The sequence below is a fragment of the Phacochoerus africanus genome, chromosome 5 (genome assembly GCF_016906955.1).
Source record: "Phacochoerus africanus isolate WHEZ1 chromosome 5, ROS_Pafr_v1, whole genome shotgun sequence".
Taxonomy (NCBI): domain Eukaryota; kingdom Metazoa; phylum Chordata; class Mammalia; order Artiodactyla; family Suidae; genus Phacochoerus; species Phacochoerus africanus.
Genome location: NC_062548.1, coordinates 119033031 through 119045953, shown reverse-complemented (window position 1 = coordinate 119045953; position 12923 = coordinate 119033031). Strand labels below are relative to the sequence as shown.

Genomic DNA, 12923 nt, shown 5'->3' with positions numbered 1-12923 from the left:
TTAAAGTAGTCGTCATTTTAAAGTCTATTTTGTTTGATATGAGTATTGCTACTGCAGCTTTCTTTTGATCCCCATTTGCAGGAAATATTTTCTTCCATCCTGTCACTTTCAATTTGTATGTGTCCCTAGAAGTGAAGTGGGTCTATTGAAGATAGCATATATATGGGTCTTGTTTTTGTGTCCATCAGCCAGTCTGTGTCTTTTGGTTGGGGCATTCAGTCCATTAACATCTAAGGTAATTATTGATATGTATGTTCTTATTGCCATTTTATTAATTGCTTTGGATTTGTTTTTGTTGCTCTTTTTTCTTTCCTTCTTTTCTTGTTCTCTCCTCTTCTGGTTTGATGACTATCTTTAGTGTTGTATTTGAGTTGATTTTTCTTTGTGTATCAATTGTAGATTTTTCATTTGCAGTTATTCTGAAGTTTTGATTTAAGAGTTTATATGTATATGAGATTGTTTTAAGTTGTTGTTCTCTCTCTCTCTTTTTTTTTTCTTTTCTAGGGCTGCACCCATGGCATATGGAGGTTCCCAGGCTAGGGGTGTAATTGAAGCTGTAGCCACCAGCCTACACCACAGCCACAGCAACACCAGATCTGAGCCACATCTGCGACCTACACCACAGCTCATGGCAACACTGGATCCTTAACCCAATGAGCAAGACCAGGGATCGAACCCACAGCCTCATGGTTACTAGTCAGATTCGTTAATCATTGAGCCACGATGGGAACTCCCAGTTGTTGTTCTCTCTTTTTTTTTTTTTTTTTTTGCAAAGAGAAGACTGTTGTCTTTATTGCTTTGGGGAAGGGCAGGGCTCAGGCGCTATTGGTGGGGCGGGTCCACTTCCTCTTCACCATCACTGGCTTCTGGCTGCACAGGATGGCGCTGGCTCTGCGGATGGCGGCCATGTGCAAATCCGGGCGGTACTTGTTCTTTTGGATCATGTGCCGGATGCTGCTGAGAGTGGCTCGGGTGTTCTTGTTGATGGTGGTCCGCACGTATGAAGTGGCCGGCTTTCGCTGGCCGGATCTCCGCTTCATCACCACCACGACCCCTTTGCCGTCCTCCGCCGGCTCCATGCCCACGGTCTTGTGGTGAATCAGCCCGTTGTAGCGGAAGGAGTTGCGGGCCTTCAGGTTATTGGGTTCGTTGCTGTACGTCTGCTTGTTCCTCTTGATGAGGAAGCTGGAGCAGTTCTGCACTACCATCCATTGCAGGTGCGCAGACATGACGGCAGCTCCTCTCCGTGCGGCGGCGGGAGACGGAAAGAGCTGTTGTTCTCTTAATCGCAAGTTCATCTCCAGTGTCCTGCATTTGTACCCACCTCTTCTCATGATTCCTGATTTTGGTGGTATAATTGTGCATGGATGATTTTGTATCTTTACTGTATATATACCTTTACTGGTGAGCCTTGTCATCTGTGGAATTTTTGTTTCCTGTTGCTGTCTTTTTTTTTTTTTTTTCTGCCTAGAGAAGTATTTGTTGTAAGGCTGGTTTGGTGTTGCTGAATTCTCTCAGCTTTTGCTTATCTGTGAAGGTTTTGATTTCTCCTTCAAATCTGAATGAGAGCCTTGCTGGGTAAAGTAATCTTGGTTGGAGGTTTTTTCCTTTCATCACGTTAAGTACATCATGCCACTCCCTTCTGGCCTGCAGAGTTTCTGCTGAAAAATCTGCCGATGCTTATCGGTGTTTCCTTGTATGTTATTTGTTTCTTTTCCCTAGCTGCTTTCAAGATTTTCTCTTTGTCTTTAATTTTGGTCAGTTTGATTAATATGTGTCTTGGTATATTCCTCCTTGGGTTTATTTTATATGGTACTTGTTGGGCTTCCTGGATTTCAGTGAGTGTTTTCTTTCCCATGTTAGGGAAGTTTTTGGTTATTATCTCTTGGAATTTTTTTCTGTCCCCTTCTCTCTTTCTCCTTCTGGCACCCCTATAATGCGGATGTTGGTGTGTTTAACATTGTCCCAGAGTTCTCTGAGACTCTCTTCATTTGTTTTCAATCTTTTTTCTCTTTTCTGTTCTGTATCCGTAATTTCTACTAATCTGTCCTCCACCTCGCTTATTCGTTCTTCTGCCTCCTGTATTCTGCTGTTAGCTGCTTCTAGTGCATTTTTTATTTCAGTTATTGTATTTTTCATCTCTTCTTATTTAAGTTTTATATCTTGTATCTCTTTGGTCAGTGTTTCCTATAAGTTATCCATCTTTGCCTCCAGTTTATTTCCAATGTCTTGCATCATCTTCATTATTAACAGTCTAAAGTCTTTTTCCTGGAGGCTGAGAATCTCCTCATGGCTTAGCTGATTTTCTGGGGTTTTTCCTTTCTCCCTCATCTGAGTTATAGTTCTCTGTCTTTTCATACTTATAGGTTTTTGTTGTGGCTACCTTTTTACAGATAATAGGGTTGTAGCCTCTCTTACTTGTGGTGTCTGCCCCCCTTGTGGCTGAAGTTGGTATGGGGGCTTGCTGTAGACTTCCTGATGGGAGGGGCTGATGCCTGCCCACTGGTAGGTGGAGCTGATTCCTATCCCTCTGGTAGGTGGAGCTTCGTCTCTGGATGGGATCTGAGGCAGCTGTGTGCCTGAGGGGTCTTTATGTAGCCTGTTTACTGAGGGGCGGGGCTGTGATCCCACCTGGATTATCGTTTGCCCTGTGGCTTCCCGGCGCTGACTGACAGATGGGGCCATATTTTCCCAAAAGGGCAACCTCCAGAGAAAGGCATGCTGCTGAATATTCCTGAGAGCTTTGCTTTCAATGTCTGTCCTCCACAACAAGCCAAGTTCACCCCTGTTTTCCCAGGATGTCCTCCAAGAACTATAGTCAGGTTTGACCCAGATTCCTATGGCAACTTTGCCTTGGGACCCAGTGTACATGAAAGTCTGTATGTGCCTTTTAAGAATGGGGTCTCTGTTTCCCCCAGTCCCATGGAGCTCCTGTGCACAAGCCCCACTGGCCTTCATTGCCAGATGCTCCAGGGGCTCTTTCTCCAAGTGTCAGATCCCTACATGTGAGAGTTTGATGTGGGACTCAGAACTCTCATTCCTGTAGGTGAGTCTCTGTGAACCAGTTAGTTTCCAGTCTGTGGAGTTTCCCACCCAGGAGGTACGGGGTTGTTTATATTGTGAAATCACCCCTCCTACCTCTTGATGTGGCCTCCTCTTTTTCTTCTGGAGTAGGATATATTTTTTAAGGTTTCTGGTCCATTTGGGTGAAAATTGCTCAGCCTTTAGTTGTGAATTTTGTTGTTTTTAGGAGAGAATTTGAGCTCCAGTCCTTCTTTTCCGCCATCTTAATCCCATCTGAGGTGTCAGTTTTTAAAGTGTGCAGGGGGTTATGTGGTTTTTCAAACTCTTAAGAGGTATATAAACAAAACTGAAGATCGCTACCTCAGAGCTCTCCTAGTTAGCTATTATTATATAATAGTTTATATACACACACACACACACACACACACACACATATATATCTTAATATGTACTGTAAATTCCTTGAGGATGGTAATTGGGTGGCACAAAGTCAGTGTTTGTTTCATGGACTAATGGCATACTGATTAGATGTGAGCAGGGAGAGGGGCGGTCAAAATAGACCTTGATATTTAAATCTAGGTTATTGGAGGGTGGAGATGCTGTCAGAAGAAGATGGATCATAGGAGGAGCAGATTCAGAAAAAGCAGTTGATGAATTCAGTTTTGTTCAGACAGAGTTCTATATACTGGTGGTCCTATCAGGTAAAGATGTATTACAGGTTGTTGGAAAAATGAGACTATAGCTCAAGAGAGAAGAAGATTTGAGGCTGGAGAACTAAATTAAAGAGTTGTTTGCTTTGGAAATGAGCAGAAGAATGCTTTAGGGTGAGGAGAGAGTATTGGGAAAAAAGAAAATAAAATGAGACAAGAGGTTGTGCTGTAAAATTTAGGAGGTGGGAAGAAGAATAGTGCCAGAGGCCACCTCCAGCTGCCAGGGAGTGCACACCCTGAAAGGAGAGGGGAAGTGTTGGCGATTGCACACGGAGATAGTCTATTTGTCCCTTCTTTCAGGGTACTGAACTGCTCAAATTTTATTGGCATAGATGAGTGTTTATATAGACAGTTTTTAACTACAGATTAAGTCACAGTGTTAAAAGTACATTGTTTAACTTTTACATGGTACAGCAGCTATACATCATGTTCTAAGATCTTTAACTTAACTAAATTTAGTGAGTACAATTTAAGGGCAGTTAGGTACAATACAATCATGTGGAGAGGAGGAGACTCAGTACAAATCACCCCATGGCCATCCAGTCTTTACAAGTTGAAGAGTTCACAGACATAGGAGTTTAGCATTCACAAATCTTGTTTTTAGACTAGTGTTTATCTTTAAAGCATTATGGCAGGGAGACAATATAAGAAAACATAAATCAACTTAACTAGCTATCACTTAAAAGCTTCTAAAATCAAGGACAAAACTCATAGCTAGGTTTCTTTTGATTATGAATAATATATGTCTAACTTCTATAAACCTCATTAAAATCCTAACTCTAAAGTTTACTGTATAAGTAGTTAGTAGATAAACACTATGTTTTTAATTAAGTTGGATTTAAATAGGGGAAAATCCTTCAGGATGAAATTCTTATTATATTATTGTTGTAATTTTGTTAAATCACAAATCATCACAGGAAAATAAGAATGGAAAATAATAATAATAAGCAAATAATCAGGAAAGACTGAGGAAAACTGAATAACAAGTGAATAACAGAAAAGACTAAGTCATCCATGGAACAATCCCCACTTAGCAACGCAAAATGGAAATTGTTTCCTGGAAAATTTAGTTCCCCACCAATGTCAGCAGGCAAGCCTTATTGTCTTGTAGGGCCTGTCCTCGGAATTGCGCCACACAGGCAGACGTCTCCTTGTGTAGGAATCTGCCCTTGGAATTGCACCGTTAAGACAGGCCCCTTTTCCTGATCAGGAGCTTGCCCTCGGAATCAAACTGTTCAGGCAAGCTCCCTTCCTTGGCTCTTTGCATCTTCTCAGCTCCCTGCAGAAAAGGAGACAGAAGCAGTCTGTGATTTGCCGTGGATGTCAGAGAGGAAGGAGTGACAAGAAGGATCAGGCACTATGCCAGATGCTTTGGAGTATAGAGAACTGAGAAGAAGCCATTTGATTTGCTGACTAATACTTTTAGTTTGTGATGAGCAAAAGGAGATGTAGTTGAGAAGGTCTACTGGGATGATACCCTTCTTTTCCAGCCTTTTCATTATCATTTGGTACCCCTGCTATTTACCCTCAAAGTTCTGCCCTAGGATAGTCTCGCTTAAGAAAGCTCCTGCAGACAAATGAGCCACTGCATTAGCCCTTCTCAGATACATTAACACAGGGAACCCTTTGTCCTCTGTTACTAAAGCTTTATGTACTCCTAAGCTAGATGTTTGTCATACCAATGTCTTTCACTCAAAACATTTCAAAATCCACATTTTCTAGGAAAACTTATGCTGATTAAATCAAGATCAGACCAATCCTTTCCATTAATTCTTTGTGTGGCTTTTTTTTTTTTTTTTGGTCTTTTTAGGGCTGCACCGTGGCATATGGAGGTTCCCAGGCTAGGGGTTGAATTAGAGCTGTAGCCACCAGCCTACACCACAACCACAGCAACATGGGATCCGAGCCACATCTGTGACCTACAACACAGCTCACAGAAGTGTTGGATACTTAACCCACTGAGCAAGGCCAGGGAAGGAACCCTAGTCCTCATGGGTATTAGTCAGGTTCGTTAACCACTGAGCCATGACAGGAACTCCTCTTTGTGTGGCTTTTTGCATGCTGGGTGTATGGGTATGTTAGAATAGTGGCTCTTGGTTTTTGGACAACTGAATCCACCCCAGAAAAGGATTCATTTATTGAAGACTTATACTGCTCACAAAATCATTGGGAGGTCTTAAGAAACAGGGCTGAATTTCAGGAATAACTCCCAAAACCACAGTGTAGAACTGGCTGGCCAAGGGATATGTTGTTTCTGCTACGATTGGAAAACTGCAGAAAGGGAAGCTGTTGCTCCAGTTGCTGGCCTAGAACCCCACCATCCGCTACAGTCTGTGCCAGCAAAACGAATGTTCCTCACAGGGCCAGTCTTGCCCTTCCAACCAAGTCCTGAGTTGGGGCAAGACTGGAAGGATCTAAGGTACCCACCTGCCACCTTATGGCAGAGGGAGACTAGAGAATGGAGTGTCTGGGTTCCTTCTTAGGAAAAGCATTTTACATTTACACAATCTCTATGGTTTCTTTTTACATTGAAAGTATAAGCTCTCGGAGTTCCTGTTGTGGCTCAGTGGGAACAAATCTGACCAGTATCCATGAGGACGCAGGTTCAATCCCTGGCCTCGCTCAGTGGGTTAAGGATCCAGCATTGCTATGAGCTGTGATGTAGGTCACAGACGCGGCTTGGATCTGGTGTGGCTGTGGTGTAGGCCAGTGACTACAGCTCCAAATCAACCCCTAGCCCGGGAACCTCCATATGCTGCGGGTGAGGCCCTAAAAAGACCAATAAAAAGTATAAGTTCTAGGACATAGGGAGTACTTTAAACTTTGCCTAGCAGGTTTTCATCAAACAGGAAACCAAGAGTGCACACCAGTTTGAGGTAATGGTATTTTGCACCATATACATAGTAGTCAGTGTATAACAGTAATTTCTGTATAAATGCAAGCTAATATTTTCAAAATATCCTCTCACACGTTATCTTGTTAAAGGTTAAAAGTGAAAACGAATTTTAACGAAAGTAGTTTTGATTTGAAACCCTTGGCAAGAACTCCTCATCTGGAATCCCAGGAAGAAGAAGCAGCAGTTATTTACAAGTAAGCCTGTTATTCCATAGCTTTGTTCTTCTTTCAGTTAACATGCTTGGCTGTGTTTCTACCCCCTGCCATCATTTAAAGTTGCTGGAGTCAGGGCTGAGGCCTGTACCAGACTCTTGTAGCTGGACATCAGGCATTTCCCACCACTGTGTCTGGGTGAGAAGGTAATCTTCCTCAGCTTTTCCTGATTTTAAAGGACGAAAGGCTGACATATTCAGAAATAACAAGCACATGGAGTTCCCGTCGTGGCTCAGTGGTTAACGAATCTGACTAGGAACCATGAGGTTGCAGGTTCGGTCCTTGCCCTTGCTCAGTGGGTTAACGATCTGGCATTGCCGTGAGCTGTGGTGTAGGTCACAGATGAGGCTCGGATCTGGCGTTGCTGTGGCTCTGGCGTAGGCTGGTGGCTATGGGTCCGATTAGACCCCTAGCCTGGGAACCTCCATATGCCACGGAAGTGGCCCAAGAAATAGCAAAAAGACAAAAAAAAAAAAAAAGAAAAACAAGCACATGTAGAAAAAAGTTGTCAACAACTGATATTAAAGTTAAAGGTTAGGGGATTTTTAATTGCTTCGGAGTGGTGAAAATGGACTTACGGACTAGTTTTGGTGGGTCGTAGCTGTTACAGTATTATACCAAGACTGAAGAGAAGTTATAAACAGAAAAGCGGTACATACTGCTGTGTATACCATGGGAAATCATCTCAATTTACTTACTTATAGAATTAAGAGATTTCTGTACATAATTATATGATTTGTTAAATATCTGATTAAAAGTGATGCGATCCCTCAGACATGCTGAAGGGCATGTGAAATGTAGGAACTTTGGAAAGCGGTTTTGCAGTTTCTTAAAAACATGAAATTACCAAGAGACCCAGCAGTTCAATTCCTGGTTTCTATCCAGGAGAAGTGGAAAAGTATGTCCACATAAAGAGGGGGTGTATGAGTGAGTGATCATGGCAACATTATTCACAATAACCAAAAAGTGGGAACCACCCCAAATTGGTAAATGGATAAATACAATAAATACAAACATTAATACATGGAATATTATTTAGCAATTAAAAGGAAAAGAAGTACTTACACATGCTACAACATGGATGAACTTCAAAACTGTTATACTCAGTGAAAGAATGCAATCACAAATTTAATTGTATTCATATTACATGAAATGTCCAGAGAAAGCACTCTCTATAGAGGCAGAAAATTTATTATTGGTCGCCTAGGGCTGGGGTTGGGAATAGAGAGTGAGACAGAACATGAGATTTCTGACTGATAGAAATTATTCTAAAATTAGATTGTGGTGAAGGTTGCACAGCTGTGCAGGTATAGTAAAAATCATTGATTCATAATTTTAAGTGGGTGAATTTTATGGTAAATAAGTTATACCTCAGTAAAACTGTTGATGATAATTTAAAAAGAACCTAGCAAGGTGGAAGATAAATGATGTTTAGGAGGTTGGCCTATAATTCTGTGTTCCTAAAGAACCTAAAGTAAGCTACTGTAGTTTCTCTTTCTTTGTTCTGAATAAACACAGAATTTGTTGAATAAAAATGATGTGGCAGAAGACTTTAGAGATACTTGATTCTAGCATGTCCAACAGAACAACTAATTTCCTCATGAGGGTCTTAGTGATTTTTTTTTTTTTTTTGTCTTTTTAGGGCCATGCCTGAGGCATATGGAGGTTCCTAGGCTAGGGGTCAAGTCGGAGCTGTAGTTGCCGGCCTACACAACAGCCATAGCCATGCCAGATCCAAACTGCGTCTTCGATCTACACTACACCTCACGGCAATGCTGGATCCTTAACCCACTGAGCAAGGTCAGGGGTCAAACCTGTATCCTCATGGATACTAGCCACGACGGGGACTCCACAGGCCTTAGTGATTTAAAGTAGAAACCATTGACTGTTAAGAGATGGGGTTGGCTATTGTGGACTTCTCAGTATCTTTGAGGCGTGGCTTAGCAGTTTACTGCTTTTTTGAATGGGAGCTGAAATTGAGAGATAATAGGAAGTATTGAAACTAAACCTTACTCACTTGGTAACTGAAGTCCTTAAACGGTGGAATGATTTAGCATCGCTCCTGCATACTAGGCTCCAAAAAACCAAGTTCCTCTACAATCTTTAACTGCTATAGTCTCATACATACCTGTTTGGGTCAGGTTTTAGGATAATAAACATCTTAATCCTATTTAATTTCTATATATAGTATAAAAGGAGGGTTTTTTTGGGGGGGTGTTTTAAATATCTTATAGCAGAGTATGACTCAGATATGAAGGAGAGTATTGCATTGCTGGAGTACCTAGGGGCTTATATTTTAAACTAGAGGCTTAAGCTCATGATTTCCCCCTGGAAGAAGGAGGAAGATTATATTCTCTTCTGTGAAGAGAAAAAGTATCCTAATTATGTCATCGGGGTGGAAAAGGCCTACTTGTTTTTGACAGAGTTAGATCTTCCCAGGGAAGGCACAATGGACAACTCTATGAGGGGGTCATTTATGCTGAAGGACCCTCAATCAGCTATTTGATTAAGCAGCAATGAGATTTCAGATGAAAATGTTACTAGAGCAAGGTAATGCTATTGATTTGTTTTTTTTTTTTTTCCTTCATAAAAATGTGTAAATTCATATAGATCTCATCAACTTCAAACTTAAAATATTGAGTTCCCATCGTGGCTCAGTGGTTAACGAATCCGACTAGGAACCATGAGGTTTTGGGTTCGATCCTTGGCCTTGCTCAGTGGGTTAAGGATCCGGTGTTGCCGGGAGCTGTGGTGTAGATTGCAGACACAGCTCAGATCCCGCGTTGCTGTGGCTCTGGTGTAGGCTAGTGGCTACAGCTCCGATTCGACCCCTAGCCTGGGAATCTCCATATGCTGCGGGAGTGGCCCAAGAAAAGGCAAAAAGACAAAAAACCCACACAAAAAACCTTAAAATATTAAATGCTACAACTAAGCTGCTAGTTAGGAGAATTCTTTCTGGTTCCTCCCTACAGAAACATAGGGTCGTCCTTTCTGGAAAAAGAACCTCTGTGTTATCAGGAGGGAAAGAATCCAAGTCCCAAAGAGGCCAACCCTAAAGGGCACTTTTCTTCCTTAAACTTCCTTGAGCCAGGAGGTAGGCAGGAGTGCCAGGATGCAGCAAGAGCTGGTGTCGTTCCATGTTGCAATACTGGAATTGCTGATACCAAAAACTGAGTGCCTGGGAACAACTTCTCTGTATGGCAGGCTTCCCAGAGGCAGGAGGCAGTGAACCACCCTCCCCACCCCCTCCTCCTTCCAAAAAAGGGCAAGGGAGGGAGTAGAAGGAAGTGAGGCAGGCTTCCTTCACTCAGAGGGAGTGGAGAGACCTGCCCCTGGGAGCTGCACGGTGGAGCTGGCCCCTGGGGGTGGACGTGGGATTTCCCTAGCTTCCTCCCCTCAGTTTTTGCCCTTTCTGTCTCGACCATCTCCACCATCCCTCTGCCATTTACTGGTTATCACAAACCAGGCCCCAAATTTTGTTCCTCTTAATTTAGCCAAGAAAAGCAAAGAAATTTCAAAAGAACCATATATTAAATTGAAGTAGTAAAATTTAAAAGTAAAATAAAAGCCCCCAGATGTAAAATGTATAGAAATATAGATGTTGGCAAGCACAGATTTCTCATCCTACAGTGACTGCAGTTAAACTTGGTGCCATTTGACTCTCTAGCCTACTGCTTCCAGGTCTAGGGCCACATCCCCTCAGTTCTCTTCTCTGCACCCTGTGTCCCAAGTCTGGAGCATAGCTTCTCTTAGGAGTGGATTTAAAGGAGAAGTCACAGCCCTTTCTCCCCATCTCCCAGTTAGAAATCAGTACAGAAATGGTTTGTTAGTCTGAGTACATTGTCAGACTACTCTCCATTCTTCTTTTCTGACTCTCTCCATTTCCCCACTCCTACCCCTAAAGGATAAAGGAGCTACTTTTTTGCTCACTCATGGAAATTTAACTTTGTGGTTTAACTCCTTTTACTGTCATGTTTTAGTACCCTCACATGTGCTTGCTTGCCTTCGCCCTCAAATTTTAACAAGCACCTACTCTGAGCCAGGCAGTGTTTGAGAGGCTAGAGACAGCTGGTAAACAAAATAGATAAAATCTCTGATTTCAAGGAGCTTACATTTTGATGGAGGAGACAGAAGATAAACAAGCAAATAGATAATTCACTTGAGCTGATAATAAGTGCAGTGATAAAGATAAAACAAGAAACAAGACAGGAGAACTACCCAACAGAACGAGTTTAAATGGACAATGAAGGAAAAAATAGGTTGCTTTATAATCATACGCTACAAACACTTCTTGTGTATTGTAATGGTTATGGGTATCTTGATAGAACAACCCCAAACAGGATTATTTCTTACTTTACACTTCTGCCTCTCTTTCTGCCAAATTTCTCCTAGTTCGGTAAATAGGACCATAATCCAAAAAGGACCCTCGAGACAAAAATCTAGCAGTCATTTTTACTTCTTGCTTTCACTCAGTTCCTGTGTCTTACAGGTAACGAGCGCTGTCAGCTTGTTCACTTTTGTCTCACTACTGTCACTGGTTCAGACCACTGTGATCTTACCCGGCCTAGTGCCCTGGCCTCCTAATTGGTCTTCCTGCTTCTGCTCTCATCTCCATATAATCGGTTCTCCATATAGCACCAGTTTCTTTTAAAAATGTGTACTAGATCAGAATTCTCCCTTACTCAAAACTTTCTAATGATTTCCCCTTACACTTTGGATTTTAACTCCTGTTCTTGGGGCACCTGCCTTTCTCTGCACACTCACTATGCTCCTTTTCTTGTTTTGTGAACATGCCAACCTCACTCCCATCTCAGGCTTTTGCCTCTGCAAATCCATTTGCCTCAAACAGTCCCCAGATCTTTCATGCTTCACTCTGTCAGGTTATTCAGATCTCTGCACAAACGCCATCTCTTTGGAGACGCCTTCTCTGACTTCTCTACTTAAAATAGTTCTCATCCTTTCTCCCACCCTCCCTACCTGGTCATCCTGCAGAGAGGTAGGATCCAGAACTCAACTGGAGGTCAGGACAATCCATCCATTGTAAGAGGAAGGAAGGCAGAGTGCATGGATATAGAAACCAGCTTGGTGAATTTTGTGAAGGAAGATTGCTTACTTTTATTTACTTCGTTTTCTTGACGAAGTCAGAAAGTTGTCCATCAGCTGATAGTGAAGGTGGAGGACAGAGATTTAGAGGTTTGAAAACAGAAGGGAAGAAAGGAATGGAGGATTTTATAAATCACAAGGATCCTGGTGTTAATGAGCACTCCAGGCATACTGACATCTGAAAGCAGGACCAGAGAGGACTCCTCCTATCACAGATCAGCGATCTACTCATCTATAATAGGGTTGGCTCTGTCCTGACATCTCTATTTCTGAATCCAGACAAAGTGAGGGGAGGCTGAATCGGGAGGTATAGGTGGGGACCATGCCTGCAAGTCACTTAGCTCTAACTGGAGGGCTAGGCTTCAGGAAGATCAGCTCAGCTAAGCAGAGGAATTCCTTCTGCTCTTGTGAGCCCTTCATCTCTATATCAGTCACACTTACCTCTTCTCTTCTGTCACTTTCCAAAGGTTTTAGCAACCAAGGAGTACACACCCTGATCCTTGACTGGTAAAAGACACAAAAGAAGGCTGCTTCAAAGGAAGCCATCTACCAGCAGAAATCATTCGGTATGAGGACCAAAGAAGGCACTCAAGGATTGTTCTGTGTCTAAGAAAAGCATCTGTAATAAACTTCATTTAATTTTTGAGTCCAGTGTCTGATAATTAAGAAATGACAATACCATATATTGACAGTTATTGCAAATGTATTTTCCCCAGAAGTTAAGAAATATCACCTGAAAGATACAGTAAGAATACTAATAGCTACACTATTTAGTTGCCCACCTCAATTCACTTGATCTTTCCCTAAATTATGTCAGACACCTTTAAATCCACACCCACATAATCCTCCCCATGTTTTTTCAAGTCTTTAGAAAATTTTGAAATTCATTTTGGGTATGACTACCTGCCTGCTGATTCTGTGTCTGCATATCATTTTCTGGCTCATGCTGACTTTGACTTCAACAGGAGGATTCAGCAG

The 12923-nt window shown here is 42.1% G+C and overlaps 2 protein-coding genes across 7 annotated transcripts in view; one reads left to right on the top strand and one right to left on the bottom strand.

Moving 5' to 3' along the window:
* The window catches only part of FAM228B (family with sequence similarity 228 member B), a 36158-nt gene extending 23567 nt beyond the window's left edge, over positions 1-12591 (top strand). For 5 of the 6 annotated variants that reach the window (XM_047782537.1, XM_047782539.1, XM_047782536.1 and 2 more), the window contains 2 exons: positions 6720-6824; positions 12413-12591. In XM_047782537.1, coding sequence (XP_047638493.1) covers positions 6720-6824; positions 12413-12419 — 112 coding nt within the window. In that variant the 3' untranslated portion in view covers positions 12420-12591. The other variant, XM_047782541.1, reaches the window with a different exon arrangement.
* Positions 751-1271, bottom strand: LOC125128294 (60S ribosomal protein L28-like). Its single transcript, XM_047782543.1, has one exon. The coding sequence runs from the start codon at positions 1227-1229 to the stop codon at positions 816-818; it is 414 nt and encodes a 137-aa protein (XP_047638499.1). The 5' UTR covers positions 1230-1271; the 3' UTR covers positions 751-815.
* Positions 12592-12923: the final 332 nt, after the last annotated feature.

Excerpts from the sequence above, each read along its gene's own strand:
- LOC125128294 (XM_047782543.1), bottom strand. The coding sequence starts at position 1,229 with ATGTCTGCGCACCTGCAATGGATGGTAGTGCAGAACTGCTCCAGCTTC.